The sequence below is a fragment of the Nelumbo nucifera genome, chromosome 2 (genome assembly GCF_055504915.1).
Source record: "Nelumbo nucifera cultivar China Antique chromosome 2, China Antique-T2T, whole genome shotgun sequence".
NCBI classification, from domain to species: Eukaryota; Viridiplantae; Streptophyta; class Magnoliopsida; order Proteales; family Nelumbonaceae; genus Nelumbo; species Nelumbo nucifera.
Window position 1 is genome coordinate 91254692 of NC_142650.1, and position 17639 is coordinate 91272330.

The window sequence follows — 17639 nt, forward strand, 5'->3', positions numbered from 1 at the left end:
CAAGGTATTCAGATTGGTAGAATATAATGGTAATCTCAATTTTCATAGAAAGGTGAGTTAGAATGGAGGCGAAATCAAGTGTTATGGTCCCCACAACCTTTATGCTAACTACTATCAAGTTGAGTGGAAGTGCAAACAATGTTGTTTGGACAAAATCTATAAAAGTGCCACTCACAACAATTAGGAAATTGAAGTATATTATAGACAATAAATCAAAGACTGATAATCCTAAATATTTAGAATGTTTACAAGAGGATGCTAAAATCAAAACTTGATTGTGGAACTCCATGGAAACAAAAAGCAAACATATTTGGGATGTTGGATCTCCTTGAAGCTTTGTGGAATTGTTTTGTTACCTTTTTCTCCTTCCTATTGTTTGTTTTAGGACTTACAGATGAAGAGGCAAATTAGTGGAGTTGAATTTGGTAGTCTTTATTACGTACAAGGTAGATTAAGACATACTACTTACTTTTTAGTCTTCCTTTGAAGTGTCTCCCTTTTCAGTCTTCATGTCATGGTTCCTTCACGTCTGTCCAACATCCGTTTTAAGTGTGATGCATGTCAGATTAGCAAGCATCATCAAACTGTTTTTCCTTTACAAGCTATGAATCATGTGTCTAAGCCTTTCTAGTTGGTTAACTCAGATATTTGGAGTATGTGTCCTGTAGTGCCTTTTTTGGGGTTCAAGTATTTTATTACTTTTGTTGTTATTTTTCAGGAATTACTTGGTTATATTTTTTAAAGGAGGTGTCTAAACTATTTTCTACATTCAAATATTTCTGTATGAAAATAAAAACCTAATTTGGATCTACTATCTATGTATTTCAATTTGCTAATGCTAAAGAATACATGTCTACACCATCTACTGAATTCTACAATGATCATGGTATCCTACATCAAACATCTTGTGTTGGTACACCACAAGAGAATGGTCGCTGAATGCAAAAACCACCATTTGTTAGAAGTTATATGGGCCCTCCTTATTTAAATGCATGTACTAAAAATTTATTAGAGTGATGTAGTTCTTTGTCTGTTATCTCATTAATTGAATGCCTTCATCCGTCCTTCACAACAAGGTACCTCATTCTATATTGTTTCCCGATGCCCCCTTGTTTATTTTACCACCTTGCATTTTTTGAGTCATGCAATAAGAGAACTATGTGGTTTAAAAGTCTTCTTCAGGAAATTGTGATTCCATTGAAGACTCATATGCATGTACACTGTGGCAATCATGCTGACATCCACATTGCATCAAACCCAATCTTCAATGAGAGGATGAAACACATTGAGGTAGACTACCATTTTGTTAGAGAAAAGATTCAAAGTAGTGATATTGACAAACTATTTGTGAAGACAGGAAATCAGTTGGTTGATTTATGGACCAAGGCTCTACCTCGCCCTTGTATTAACTTCATCACTAACAATCTAGGCTTATATGACATATATGCTCCAACTTGAGGGGGAGTGCTGAAAGAGTGTTATATTGGGTGTATTTGGGCAGTTAGGTAATTAAGTAATTATGTGTTTAGAATAAGGGCATTCTAATTCACTATCTCATTTTATAATTAAGGGCATACTTATAATTTTTTCATTTACTTAATGTTAATATAAAGTTGGGCCAACTATTATACGGAGATTGTCATTCTAATCTCTCTAAAACATAGTTCAATAGTTTTCTCCTCTCTTCAATTTTCTCTTTTCTTTTTCTTTTTTGTTCTAGACTTTCTACAACATATATACTATTGTATTTTATCTTTGTAATACCATAATTTCTCCTAGGCTTATTGGTCTAAAATCCTTTGTAAGTTTTCTCTCCTTCTTGGAAATTAGGGCAATGAAAGTTGACTTTATTCTTGGAGAAATTTCCCCTTCCTCATAGAGCACATTGAAAACTTCTAATAAATCTCTTTTGATACGATCCCAACATTCCTAATAAAAGGCCAAGGAGAAACCATCCGACCTAGGGGTAGACCTTTCCATTGAGGACACCGCCTTTATGATTTCTTTTGGAGATAATTCAGCCTCTAAGGCTGCAGCCATAGCTTCAGGCACTCTATTCCATTGAATATCTAGGAAAATTGGGCTCCTCTCCCCTTGATTCTAATAGATGCTCTTAAAGTGATCTACAAAAAACTTGATAATCTCCTCCACCTTGATTACCTCATGGCCATCCACTTCTAACTTAGCAATTTGATTCTTCTTTCTCTCATTGGCTAAGGAGTTAAAGAATTTTGTATTTCCGTCCCCTCCAAGAGCCATTTGCATCTAGATTTTTGCCTCTAATAAATCTCTTCCTTCTTGATAACCTCTTCTAGCTCATACTTTAACTTCCATCTTCCTCTCTTTCTTCATTGCTCATAGCTCTAAGAGCTTCTTTCTTATATAACTCCTCGATCCTTGAAATAAGTTTTTCTTTAATCCCCTCCACTTTGCTCATATCTCATAGATTCTCTTTTAAACCTTGAAGTCTCCCCAAGAAGTGAACCCCTACTTTCGAGCTTATACTCCCTACTTCTTTCCACCAACATTTAACCTTTTCTATAAAGGTGGGGCCTTCTAACCACATATTTTCAAACATAAATGGTGAGGGGCCACCAATCGAAATTGCTTGTGCTAGGTAAATAGGGCTTTGATTTGAGGTTACTCTCACCAAGGCTCATAATATTAAACCCTCCCATAAAACTTCCCAATCCATTGAAAAGAGGAACCTACCTAGCTTAAAGTAAACTAGGGAGTTTTGAAAAATCAATGAAGTAAATTCAGCTTGTCACAATGGTATTTCTTTCAACTGAAATGAGTCCACAAACTCATTAATTTGCTCATGCTTGTGGTGATTCTTTGGCTTGAATTGTTTGTCTTTATTGAAAACCGAATTATATTGAAATCACCACCCAAACACCATGGTCCCTCCCATAATCCTCTCTCTGTACTCAATTCTTCCTAGAAATGGACCACATCCTTATAGGAGTTTGGACCATAAAAATTTGTTAATGCCTAATCATTACCACTAGTTAGCCTTCTAAATTTAATTGAAACTGAGAACTGCCCTACTAGCTCTTCCTTTTTGTCCCTTTTCCTTCCTTAGAACTAAAGTAAGAACTCTCTCTTTCTTTCCATCCTATCTATCTTCCTTCCTTTTCTTTTTCTATTGGCTCCAATAGAGTTAAATTCTCTATACCCAACTCCAAGAATTTCTCTTTTACCCCTATCTCCTCCATTTCCTTTGATTCCAAATCCACTCCAAGTTTTATGGTAGGGGTATGTTTAGCATCCAATGGCTCCTGAATTGAACTTGGTTTTGCAATCACTACCTTCTCTTTTTATTTTGACTCTAATAAGGTCAGATTCTCTGTACCCAACTCTAGAACTTTCTCTTTCGTCCTTATATTCCTCATTTTCTTTAATTCCATATCACCTTTGGGCTTTGTAGGAAAGATTCTTTTAGCATCCACTAGCTTCTAAGTTGTGGTTTGCTTTGAAAACACAGGGGAGGACACACAAACTTCAATATTAACAATGATTATCGAGTGACCAAAAGGACAAACACTAACTAAAGAAACACAAAGGGGTAGAAAACTCCTTGTTCATAACATTTGCAAGCCCTACCCAATGCAGACTTAGGATGGTTGGAATCCTATAAAAATGACAGTTGTGCAGTTTCTTGGGAGGAGCTGTTGTTCACTATTTCAGTCTTCATTCTTCACCATGAACACAAACTCAAAGCATAAAGAGAGTAGATATTGAAAGAAGATGGACGAGATTGGGGGGGTAATAACGTCTTACGCTGAGAGTGAGAGAGATGAATGACACGACGACGCTCGATGGAAGAGATTAGGGGAAGAAGTCTGTTCGAGATCGAGCTAGGGTTTGGCCTTGCCTTTGGGTTCTTTTAAAAACATCAAGAAAAAAGTCAAAAAGAAAAGGGAAAATGAAATTGCACGTCTTTGATTTGGGCGTGGGGTGTTGGGTGTGTAGGACAAATGAAGAAAGGGGTGGGGAAATGAAATTGGAAAGTTTTAATCATTGATTTTTTATAGGTATCATTTGGCCACAAGGTGAGCTTTATACCTTTCAATTGAACCATCAGCTTTGTGCTTAATAATGTACACCCACTTACATCTAATAGGGACTTTATCCATGGGATGAGGCATAATCTCCTAAGTATGGTTCTTTGCCAAGGCTAAGAATTGCAATGGGGCGGGTTCAGAGCGGGGGCACCCCCCTCCCTATCCTTACCCTATATCCAAAATACCTTACCTCGCCCCTGCCCCATCCTCGGTGGTTGGGGCAGGTTTGGGGTGGGGCACCCACTCCCCATCGGGTATAGGGAATCCCTAAATTTTCCTCGCCCCAATGCAATCACCTAATAGTACATCTTATTGATATGGGAATTTGGGGAATTTTAGGATTTAGGTTATGATAATGTCGGAATATTATAAAATATAATTATGAGATCCTAGGGCTTTAAAAATTTGGGGGTAACTTAGAAGTATTTTAGAAATTAATACTAAACCCATGAATATTCTACTAGTTTGCCATCGAGTTTGGGGTAGGGTGATCCTTTCAGCCTAGCTAGGCCCAACCCACACAAGCCCGGCCCGGAAATTTCGGCCTTGGGCCTGGGTTTTGTGTTCAGACCCGGCCCGGGCTCGGGCCCACATCAGGCCCATAAATTTTAGGGCCAGACTTGGGATTAATACTTCAATCCCGGATCGGCCCACATATATTTAAACTTACACATTGTGCATAAGGTATACATATGTATACATATTATTTTATATTATATTATATATTTTATATATAAATATTATAACTTGACATATATGATTTATATTATATGTAATATTTTATATTATATAATGTATAAAATAAGTTTATATGCATGTTATGTCATTTAATATAAAATATTATAGATTTGTAATGTTTTATATATGAAAGACATTGGTCCAGAATCAGACCCAGCCCAGCCTGGCCCGGGTCATGATCACCCCTAGTTTGGGGTGGGTTCACAGAATTATATGAAAGCCACATTCCTACCCCGTCCTCATTTAAGATCAAGGAAAATCCACTCCATTTTGGGCGGGGTATGGCTCTAGTTTTGTAGGGAAAAATTGCCATCTCAAATTAAGGCCACCATCTCTTAATTCATAATTTTCTTCTAGTGAGGAGACAACATTGCTTTTGTAACACTACTAAGAATATAAACAAAGGAGATGATAGAAATATAGGTATAATAGGAAGGTGAGAGAGCATCACATGACACATAATTAGTAATGGGATACTTGATCCATGTCCTCTTTCCCTTCCGAAGGGCAATAGGAAGATGAAGATTAGGGTAAACAATAAAAGTACTAGGAGGTTCAGGATTACCTAAGTAATAGGAATAGGAAGGAAGAATGGAATCCGATCTTTAGTGGAAATCTTCCCCTAAAGAGGTGGATGGGATAGTTGAAAAAAGGACAAGGACTCAAGGATAGTAACATCATTTGAAACATACCTCCAACCAGACTAAGGATCAAAACATCTATAACCTTTCTGAATAAGAAAGAAACTAAGGAAAACACATTAAATAGACTTAGGATCAAACTTATGTCTCGAAATCATGAACAAAACAGACACAATTGAAGACCCTAAGAGGTAAATGGAATGACAGTTCATTTGGAAGAAGAAGCTAGTGAGAGGACCGAAAGTTTAACACCCATGATGGTAGTTGGTTAATAAGATACATAGCAGTCTTGACAACATCTCCCAAAAAATGAGTACGAACATGAGTATGGAATAGTAACCCACGAGAAATTTCAACCACATGCTTATTCTTCCTCTAACCAACACCATTTTGTTGTGGAGTATGACTACCTGAGCTCTAGTAAGTAGTGCCCCATTCTTTAAGAAATACATGAAGGTGGTTTTCAAAGTACTCCTTTGTATTGTTAGACCTTATTATCTTAATTCTTTTCTCAAACTAAGTTTCCACCATATTCATGAAATTTTTGAACAATCATAGGAACGTCATCACTTTGTTTCATTAAGTAGAGCTAAGTATAATGAGTGTTCTCATCAATGAAGATAATGAAGTATGTATACCTACCTATGCACAGAATGGTATATGGGCTCCAAACATCAATATGAATCAAATAGAAAGCAACATTACTTCTTCTATTACTTGTAAAATATGTGGTTCTACATTGTTTGGATAAATGACAAACTTCACATTGAGGATTCAAGTTGGACATTTAACTGAACAAATTGGAGATAAAAGCTTTATAGACTTAAAAGACATATGACCAAGATGGCAGTGCCACAATTGCAAAAGACTTAATTTCTCATTAGAACTAGACTCATCTTGGCTCAACAAACCATATTTTGAAGGTTCATCAAAAAGTGAGACTCCATCGATTTCATGCCCACTTCCAATCATCTTCCCTATGATCAAATCCTAAAAACACAATGGGTAGGAAAAAATGTTACAAAAGGACTTAGTAAGAGAACTAACAAATAATAAGTTTTTATGCAATTGAAGACACATGAAGAACTAATCCAAGGAAAAAGGTTATGAGTAAGTTTAATAAGTTTTTATGCAATTGAGGAACATGAAGAACTAATCCAAGGAAAAGGTTATGAATAAGTTTGAATTTTCCCTAACATGAGATAGGAGTCTAAAATCCATATGCAATAGTAGTTTTACCCTTCCCAAGGGTTAAGTTATATTAAGTAGTGTGAATGCATGCTAGTCATATGGGCACTAGCCCTAGAGTTAACAGCCCATGGGTTGGAGGTAGAACAAGCAAGTGCACTACCTGTGTTATATGCATCGGCACTATTAATAGTAAGTTTTCAACTTCAGAGTCAACAATCTTGTTCTGATTTTGCGAACTTAGGGTCTTCAATTTTCGGCTTCACCTCCTTGCCTGTACTGAATTAACTTATCTCTCCCTGTGATAGTAAGTTTAGCCAATTGGGACTACTCCAAAAAGTTGGTCCCATCAAATTTTACAATGGTTATCATACAACTGGAAATATCAACCTTTCCAAGAAACACATTGGAACCCATTTGTACATCCATTGGTGATTCCATACCTCACAAACAACTACCTCGATAACCAAGGAGCACCCCAACACCTAACCGAAATATAAACAAGCTTAAAAGAAAAGGGTCAAACTCAATTAAAGGAGAAGAAAAACTTCCAAAATATTTTTAAGGTTTAGAAAAATATAGGATCACTTCCTATCATTCCCAAAATATAAAATGGCATAGGATAACTAGGTTTTATAGAATAAAAACCCATCAAACAAGAGAAGCAAGCCTCTAAACCAGATCTGGAATTCCTGTAGTTTTCCACTTGAAAATCCATAATAAATCACAGAGGCATCAAACCACTTGTACAGATTGCTTATGTCATCTGATGGTAATCTAACATTAGTTACTCACCCTCCAAGAAAAATATAGTGGAGAAAGATTCTCCCAAAACCTCCTAGTTGCTCTAATATCAAGTTGCAATATCTATGGTTTTATTGAGAAAGGAAACAAGAAGAGAAGAAGAAAGGGAGTTATGAATGAAGAAGAGAGAGTTATTATTTACTCTCTCAAACTTTAGATTAAATATTATTGAGAGAAATTACAAGTAAGCCCTTATATAGGTGTTTAAATACAAAAGAACAAAAATGACAAAAATACCCTTACATACAAACAACCTCAACACTAGAATATTGTACATTTACCTTCTAGGAAGGAGCCTATTGGTTGTAAATATGTTTACACTATAAAAATATCATGTTGATGAAGTATAAATCCTCTCTTGTTGCTAAGGGCAATACTTAGGTGTATGGGATTGATTATATTGAGCATAAAAGTTATGTTGTCATTAGTAGTGAGCTATAACTAGCCCCTTTATCAATTTGGTGTCAAGGATGCCTTTTTGAATGGTGATTTGACTAAAGAGGTTTATATGTCCCTTCCCCTGGAATGTATGGTAAGGACATGTAAGGTAAGGCTTGTAAATTGAAGTCTTTTTATTTACTTTCACAATCCCCTCATTCTTGGTTGTTACCAAACCAATTTGAAGAGAAGAGGAAGAGTTTCAGGGTGTCTAAACAATTTGCTTGACCCCCACCCCAAAGAGGCATATATATTAGACAACATTAAGAATTATATAAGAGTCCTTGGAGGACTAAAAGATAAAAAAAGAAAAATACAAATGAATCCTTAGAGAGGCTGAAATAGGAATACGAAGAATATGAAAATAACAGGAGTATAGTAATACAATACTTCAGGTTTCTTCACATTATTTGATAGATTTCAGTTATCTTATTCGATTTCATTATATTTAGACTCAACCATACCATACTTTATTTGTAAAGAGGAAAGTTTACTAGGTCACTTCCCTCATTGTATATGTGCCTTAACTCTAGATTAAAGATTTGGGGGAGTTGTGGTATTTCTTGGGTACTGATGTTACTAAATCCAAGGAATGGGTTTACATCTCCCAGTGAAAGTTTGTGTTGGACCTTCTCACTGAGTTTGGGAAGCTTGGTGCTAAACTTGCTTCCACTCCTATTGATGGGAACCATAATCTCTCAACTACTAATGGTGGGCGTTTGGATGATAGGGAAGTATTTTAAAGACTTTTTGGAAAACTCCTATACCTTTGTATGACACGACTTGATATCTCATATGTAGTGAGTGCAATTAGTCAGTTTAAGCATGTCCCCAAGGACATTCTGTAGAGAGGATGGACCAAATGGCCCATAGCCCATAGACCACAGTTGTTTTTATTTCCTTATATTTCTGTTCTATTTTTTGATAATGGGCATTTACTAATGGGCATGTTAAACCTTTTTTATTCTTGTTTAATTAGTTGCCTGCCTAATTAAGAGCCTACATGTATTTCAGAAAATTAGTAATTATTTCTTAATGAAAAGATTAGGGAAGGAGGAGTTGTATGAACAACTCTTCTCCTCAACCCTTTTACAGCCGAACTCTTCTTCTTCTTCTTTTTACCGTTGATATCTACTTTGTATTTCACACCTTTTTAATCAATCCTCTTATTCTTTTGGGACTGTTTTTTCTTCTTAGTATCAGAGCAGGCCCCTTTTTTCTTCCTTCTTTTTCTTTTCTTTTTTCCATACACAGTGTGTATGGAGAGCTGAATCGAATGAGTGATTGAAGAAGGTATTCAGCCCAGTTGGTAGTGGTTTTTTGGAGAAACGAAAGATGTCTTGTTCATCGTTTTGACAGTCTTTGGAGATTTTGCCCAAAAACCCTAATCAACTAGAGTTCTAATTGTAGGCCCCATAGGGAGCTTCACCTTGGCGCTCAGTGACTGAAGGGATTCCCTTTCTTTACCTTGAAGATCGATCCAAGCTTTGTGCAGTTCTATGAAGCCTATAGGGAGCGGCTACAATTTTCTTATTTCTCCCGGGTTCTGGGTGAGACGTAGCTGGCGAATAAGGTTTCATAAAGGTTGTTGCTTGGTGTCTGTCTTTTTTTGTCTTCCTTATTTATCATTTGAAGTTGTTTGAAGTTGTTTGAGGGAGATGGATGTCTCTGGAGTTGAGAATAAATTCGGCTCAGAGTCCAGACAAGTTCTGGGAGCACCCATAGACTCTTTATTGGTTGTGACCACAAATTAGTCAGCACTTGATGGGACTAACTATCTTGCATGGTCACAATCAATAAAGATACATGTTTATAGCATGGTCACCATAAATTAGTCAGCACTTTTTGTGGATGAATTCATCTAAGAAAATATGGGATAGTGTTGTTGAAACCTATTCATAAAACCGAATGTGGCCAGGGCATATAAGTTAAGAAGTTATATGAATAATCTAAGACAGGAGGAGAGACATTTAGCAATATACTTCTTAATGCTGAAATCTTTGTGGTAAGAGATAGATCCCATGGAAACAATTGTTTGGGAAAGTACAAATGATGCTGAGACATACATAAAATTAGTTGAGAGGAATAGGGTTTTTGAATTCCTGATAGGGTTGATTCCAGAGTTTGATACAGAATATCCTAGATAAGGATAATGTATCTTTGTCTCAGGCTTATGCCATGGTGAGTAGTGAAGAGAGCAGGAGGTTGGTCCAGGTTCAAGGGACTATTCCAGGTGACCATTTTGCTAATATGGGGTTGAAACCTAAGATGACTACGAGTGGTTCAGGGAAGAAGGAGGTTATATGTGAGTAACGTAAGAAACCCAGACATACAAAAGATAAATGTTGGAAGCTGCATCCAGACCTTATTCCACCTCATTTTCAAAAGAAGGTTGACAATGGGAAGACAAGAAGTGCCAATATAGCTACAATTTCAAATAATGACAGGTGTTCAACAAATGAAAGGGCTGCTAGTGAGCAGTTAACTCTTCAGGAAATCCAACTACATCTGCATTTGCTCATTTAGGTATACGTGCTACTACCAATCATGCAATCATCACAAGTAATCATAGGATCCCTGGATTTTTTATTATGGTGCTTCTGATCATATGACTAGCATTTCCACTCTGTTTAGCTCTAATGATTTGTTCTCTGGCCATAATAAGATTACCCTAGCCGATGGCTCTCTTTCTCCTATCTCTGGCAAGGGAGTCATCAAGGCCACATACTCCCTCTCTTTTTTCTATCCTTCATGTCCCTAGACTGCATACTAATTTGATGTCTGTGAATAGCCTAACTAAATGCTTAAACTGCAGTGTAACCTTTTCCCTTCTTATTGTGTTTTTCAGAACCTAAAGTCTTAGAAAGTGATTGGGAGTGGCCATGAGGCGAATGGAATATATCTGTTAGATGCTCCTAAACAAAACCAAAGAAAACCTAGAAGAGTTGTTTTTTAGTTTATTTCTTAAGAGTCTTTTAGCCGTGTCATGTCATGTCATTTTTGTTTGGGTCATTTATCCTTTTCTGCTTTGAGTTATTTATTCCCAAAATTATTTAAGGGAATTAACTTGTCTAGTCTTCACTGTGAGTCTTGTGAGTTATTAAAACATTGTAAAAGCAGTTATCCTTTAAATAATAAGAGGTCCTCATTTCCTTTTCATATTATGCATTCTGATGTGGGGGGGCCATACCACTTACCTCTATGGGTGGTTACCGATACTTTATCTTGTTCATTGACAAATTTTCTCGATACTTAGTTAATTTTTATGATATCTCGTGATAAAGTTCCCAAGCTTGTGAGGCAATTCTATGAATATATTTTTACCTAGTTTAATACAAGAATAAAGATTTTTAGATATGATAATGCAAAAGAATACTTTGAAAAAAAAACTAACCTCTTATCCCACTGAGTTTGGGATCATCCACCAAAGCTCTTGTATTGATACTCCAGAACAAAATGAAGTATCTGAGAAGAAGAAACATTACATAGTTGAAGTTGCAAGAAACATTTTGGTTGCCTCACATGTTCTTACAAGATTCTAGGGAGATTTTGTTTTCACTACAACCTACCTAATTAATCGTATTCCATCTAGACTTTTGGGCTTTAAGTCTCATTTTAACATTCTTTATCTAGATTCGTGTCTTCAGCTACACTTGTTATGTATGCTTTTCTAGTACCTAGAGTCATAAATTTGAACCAAAGGCCCATAAGTGCATATTTCTTGGTTATGCCTCCACACAAAAATGTTATTGTTGTTTTTATCCTAGCACTAGGACTCATTACATTTCAACGGATATTACTTTTGCTGAGTCCACTTCTTTTTATGGTTCATCTTAGGGGGAGCATTGTTCACAAGGGGAGTATATGTCACAGTTGTTTGCACTCCCCTTTCCTGTTCCTGTTGAGTCTTTACTTGAATTTTCTTCTATTCCTATTGAGTCCAGGGGAAACAATCATCTCCAGATCCCTCTACTACTCTTATTCCTCCTCCATTGCCTCGTCGTCCTCTTTCTACTCACAGGTGGTACTAGCGGCAAAAGACCAAGAGTGAACATATTGTTTTCTTTACATCACATGAGTTTCCTTCACTTCCAGTTGCTGAAGAGACAACAGGTACTGATACTACACACTTGTAGTCTCCCTTCCTAGACCTTGATGTCCCTATTGCCATTAGGAAAGGTAAACGGAAGTGTACTACACATTGCATTTCCAAACATCTTTCTTATGGCCTTCTTTCTCCTTCATATTATTCATTTCTTTCCTTTATTGCTTCTAACCCTATACCCAAGTCTATATTAGAAGCTCTTTCTATTCTAGAATGAAGGGATGCTATGAGAATTAAAATAGAGACTCTACACAAGAATGGCACATGGGAAGTTGTTGATTTGCTTGAAGGGAAGGAGCCAATGGATTATAAGTGGGTGTGTACTATCAAATATCACATTGATGGCTCTATTGAGAGGTACAAAGCTCGATTGGTTGCAAAAGACTATACACAAACTTATGAGATTGACTATCTAGAAACTTTTGCTCATATTGCAAAGATGACATCTGTGTGGGTCCTATTATCTTTGGTAGCTCATTTAGACTGGCCCCTTTATCAGCTGGATGTGAAAAATGCCTTATTGAACAGATAATTATATGAGGAAGTTTATATGTCCCTCCCACCAAAGATGTATGGCATAGACATGGGGGGAAAACTGTGTAAGCTGAAGAAGTCTCTCTATGGGCTCAAAAAGTCACCTAGAGCCTGGTTTGAAAGTTTTAGGGCTGCTCTTGTTAACTTTGGGTACACACAGACTCAATCTGTCCATACCCTCTTTGTGAAGAGGAGAGGTTCATTAGTCATATATGGAATTATGGATGATATTGTAATGATTGACATTGATGTGATAGGGATTGATGATCTTAAATCCTTCCTTCATACAGAGTTTGAGACCAAAGACCTAGGGAAGTTGAGGTATTTCCTTGGTATTGAAGTGGCTTAGTCCAAGGGTGGAATCTTTATTTCTTAGTACAAGTATGTGCTAGACTTGCTCACTGAAATAGGCAAAATGGGTGTAAGACCAGTGGCTAGTCCTATTAATATGAGTTACAAACTTTCTACCTCTGATGGAGAGTTGTTGAAGGACAAGGGAGTGTTTCAAAGGTTACTAGAGAAACTTCTATGTCTTTGTATGACTCACCCTAACGTTGCATATGTTGTTAGTTGCATTAGCAAATTCATGCATGCTCCCAGAGATACACATATGACAGCAATATAGCAGATTTTATGTTACTTGAAGAGTACTCTGGGGAAATGGATTCTTTTTGCTAAACATGGTCATATGAAACTGGAGTCCTGTACAGATATTGACTAGGCAGACAACATTGATGATAGGAGGTCAACTCGAGATATTGTAGTATGGTGGCAGGTATATGTTTCTTTGAGAAACAATAAACAATCTGTTGTTGCTAGATCTTCAGCTGAAACCAAATACATGGTTATGGCTCATGGAGTTTCTGAATTACTTTGACTCCAATCCCTGATGGAAGAACTAAGTATTGAGATCCGCATCAAATAGAAGTCTTGCTAATGCCCCACTCATAACTGATTGGCACGTTACTCAAAATAAAACTAATCTGCCATGTAGGTTGGTACCCCGGAGGTTGGCTGACTGCTCGGGTCTCTAGCTACCTAGGTCGAAGGAGAGTGAAGGTCAGCCATCGTCCTTTTCCGAGGTGATGTTCACGGCCTTGTAGACACATCGACCTCCACAGGTTGATTTACACGTGGCACCTAGTGCTGATATGCTCCTAAACGGTTTGGATGCGCCACGTGTTGCTCCGTATCAGATTGGCGAAATTACGCATCATCATAACGCACATCGACCAAGATACAAGCCGCATAAAGGTTTCTCCAAGAAGTCATTCTAACATCAACAAATCTGAAGGTTTTTGAACGTTTGAAGACAACAGGGCGTGCAAATTCGACGAGTCCAAAATCTTTGACTTCTCCAACTAAAGGACTCCGTTGACCATTTCCCAAGCCTCAGTTCAGGAGAGCGACACAGATTTGTTTTCGATCCAAAGTCTACAGTTTGTCATTCGAATCCACTAACCTCAAACCACGCCACGATCACGATATCCTAAATCTCCATCAGTAGGTTAACTAGAACACCCGAGTTGGCATTTTTGGGCTATCACTAATGAAAGAGGGGAGGAAACATGATTTTCAACTGATGCCTGATATCACGAGGACTGAAATAACAATTGTCAATATCAATATTTGTTTATATCTCCCCACGTAATGGTTGGATTTAAACCTTCAAAAGTTAAGTTAGGCTACATTTGGCATCCGTTATTTTAATGATTTATCTTTTTCTTTTTTTGCAGTTAAAATACTCTTATGAACACTGAGCTTTTAACTGCAAAAAGGAAATAAGCCCTTAAAATTTTAAGAAATGTCAAATGCAGCCTTAATGTTGTATTTTCAACCTTGTTCATTTCATTATATATTTTTGATTAGTTTCAGATTCTGGTGTCTAACATATGCAAAACATTTGATCAAGCAGGTGCATGAACTGAACGTTTTTCTTTATGCCATTGTTTGTTTCCTTTGTTGCAGCAAGTCTTTGATAAGGATACGTTCTCACAGGACGATCACATGGGGGAGGCCGAGATAGACATCCAACCTCTCCTCTCTGCTGCCAAATCCTGCGAAAGCTCCACCAACAAATCATCTATAGAGCTAGGAAAGTTGGCAGCAACCCAGGATAGCACCTTACTAAAAGACAGTATTATCACCGTGGAAGATGGAAAGGTAAAGCAAGTTGTCGCAGTAAGGCTGCAGAATGTCGAACGGGGAGTGATAGAAATTGAGCTAGAATGCGTTCCTCTAAGCCAATAGTTTTCAGTTTGTGGGGAAAAAGAGAGAACTTCAGACAGCAGGGGATGAAACCCCGAATCAACCATCCTTGTTGCCCTTATCCCTGTAATGCAATTTCTACTCTTAACTCTCTAAGTTCGCCTCAACTGATGTGCTCCAGGGAGTATAATTGAAACCTGACAAATGTGTTCTCTCATTTATTTGTTTGTATTATAAGTTCTTTTAATTGAAGGAAAATCTTACACTTCATCTGAACAACAGATAGAATTCCATCTCTTACTAAAACCTTGCCCTGTTGGGCTGATTTTGGTATTTTGATCAGCAGTAGAATCACAGAATAAATGTAGGTTGCCATTGAAATGGAAAATAAAATCAGATTGAACAAAGTAAAGCTTCACAAATTTCTGCCCGATGATTAATACAGCCTCAAAAAAAGTACTTTTATTTCTTTGTGTTGTTCAGAAAGATGATAAACAAGGATACCCAACTACCCAAGTGCTAATCAATTTACATACAGGGAGTGAGAGATGATGAACAAGGATACCCAAAACACAGTAATTTTTTTTTCAATGGGATCTTCACAAGTCTCCAGAAACAGTGAACTATATGTCCTGCAAACTGGATCATTACTCTATATCATTCAAGAACTGCAATTTGGGCATCGAATCAATCCGTTCTCGTTGCATTCTGGGCACTTCCGCAACTGCTCTGCCTCCTCGTCGAAAACTTTACGACTACCATTACAATTCAAGCAAGGAATGAACCTCACATCGCCACAGCTCTCACAGACAAACCCAGGATCTCGACTAGGGAATCCTTCAAGCAGTTTTACCAATTCTCCAACCTCGTGAAGTTGCTTAATCTCATCAGCCCCTCCAATGTACTTCCCTCTGATAAAAACCTGGGGCAAGCTCACGATCTTCTCTCCCAACACTCTCTGCAGCTCCATCCTGTACGCCGAGTCCATAGAAATATCCCGTTCGTCCACCGGAACTCTGAGCCCCTTGAAGACCGCTCGAACAGCACAACAATCCTCATAAGTCCTTCGGATTCCCCGCAAACTGGTGAAATACAGCACAATTCTATCCTCAGTCCCTGGCAACCGAGTCCGGTTTTCAAACAAAGGCGAGACCTTCGCCCACGAACCGACCGGCCTCACTGTTCTAGACTGATTAAACCCCAATTGCCTAGCGGACAAAGCTCGCCTGAAACTAGAAGCCACGTTGGGATCCAAATCCGCAAGCAGCGATTCCTCCGCCAAGTGCTTCCAAAGAGGCTTTGATGGAGAATTCGAAGCCTCCGCCTGCGCCACCGCCGACGGCGGGGACTCGCATGTATTACAGTTCACTTTCTTCACCTTCGTATCGACCAAAACAGAGTTCTTGTTCGCCGGCGAAGATTTCGACGACTCAAACGAACCACACATTCTCTTCACAAACCCATCTTGGACCGGACACGGGTAGGGCTTCTTTGGGGAATCTCGAACGGAAGAAGCAGAAACAGGTTTGGCATTGGCAGAGTAGTCCAAGTCCAAGTCCTCGAGGCCAGCCATGAGTTCCCAGGCGTTGATGACAGAATCCGGAGATAGGGTCTCCGGGTCTTCTGGGGCTAGGGTTTTGGAGCGAGGAGAGAAATGATCTCGATCTTGATCTTGACCGTTGAATTTAGGGTTGGGGATGTTAGAATCAAAGTCAAGGAGGAGAGAGCCGTAGGTGGTGGACGTGAGGGAGACGAGGTGGTGGGTGTCGCCTTTTCTGAGTGGCGGGTGGTGGACGAGCGGAGTAGGGAGCGAAAGCGTTCGCGGGATCGGTGGTGTTGTGGCGGTGGTGGCTTTGTTCGTTAAAACGCCTTCAGGTCTCGAAACAGAGCAGCCCATGAATGGACCAAGGAGTGATGAATTGATGATTTCTCGTTTTTGCTTTTTCCTTTCTCTTTTTCTGCGTGCCGTGCTTTTCTTTTAGAGGGTCTGTTCTTTCTCTCTCCAGACGGTTTCCGGATTCTTTCTCTCTCTAAACGTGGGAGTGTGCGTGCTTTCCCGCTTGGAAGTTTGGGCGGAGACGAGAAGAAAAGCGCGTCGGAGATTGGACTGTTAGAGAGAGGAGAGAGAGAAGTTGTGCAATGTGCATCACCAGCACCCGCCACCGACGCGTTTGCGGAGCGGCGGTTGTTTTTTGAATTGACTGACCGTCATCAAGCAATGAAGTCTGGTGGGTCCCGCTGGATGAATCTTCCAGCTGCCACTAATCAGTGGGGTCTAGTCTATAGACTGTGGGCTCCAGGTGATAGATACGTGGCGCCAGGGGAGGCGTCGGATGGATGGCGGAGGGAATGTACCCAAACGCTGGGCTGAGTTGTTCTCTACTTTTCTTTAATTGTGTTGGGATACGGAGGCACGTGGTTAGTTAATTCCGTTTGCAAGTGTGTGCGGATAATCTGGGAGGGAAGATTTGGTTCTCGCAAAAAATTAAGCAGGGGACTTGTCGCCTTGGGGCCAGTTTGGAATGAACTGTATTTTGTTCGGACGGATGGCAAGTTGGCAACACAACAACAATCCTCAATTTTATCCTTTCATTTATTTTCGGATATGCCTCTTCTGGCCATTGTTTTGCGGGTTGTCTGGAATCCCGGGTCTGGATCCATTTTTCAAATGAGGTAATTAGGGGTGTATAATTAGGTTAGAACCGATGACTTAATCGACTATTTGATTTGACCATTTTCTCTAATCGAATTAAAGTTTAGAATGGAACCGACCCTAACCGAAATCGGTTCAATTTGATTCGATTTTTGATTTGGTTGGGCTTCGTGTTATTAATTAAAAGTTAAAATAGCCTCAAAACCCAATGATTTTAATTAATGAACTATTATTATTAATTAAAGTTAGAATGCCTCAAACCT

General features: G+C 38.6%; 2 protein-coding genes across 4 annotated transcripts in view; one reads left to right on the forward strand and one right to left on the reverse strand.

The window, feature by feature from the left end:
• LOC104590053 (uncharacterized) overlaps positions 1 to 14993 on the forward strand; it is a 41457-nt gene extending 26464 nt beyond the window's left edge. For 2 of the 3 annotated variants that reach the window (XM_010248569.2, XM_088898628.1), the window contains exon 9: positions 14484 to 14993. In XM_010248569.2, the coding sequence (XP_010246871.2) occupies positions 14484 to 14765 (282 nt within the window). In that variant the 3' untranslated portion in view covers positions 14766 to 14993. The remainder of the gene's footprint in view (positions 1 to 14483) is intronic. The other variant, XR_016082713.1, reaches the window with a different exon arrangement.
• A 166-nt stretch (positions 14994 to 15159) lies between these two features.
• On the reverse strand, positions 15160 to 16620 carry LOC104590054 (uncharacterized protein At5g39865). Its single transcript, XM_010248570.3, has one exon. It carries the CDS (start codon positions 16618 to 16620, stop codon positions 15385 to 15387), a length of 1236 nt encoding a protein of 411 aa, XP_010246872.1. The 3' UTR covers positions 15160 to 15384.
• Positions 16621 to 17639: the final 1019 nt, after the last annotated feature.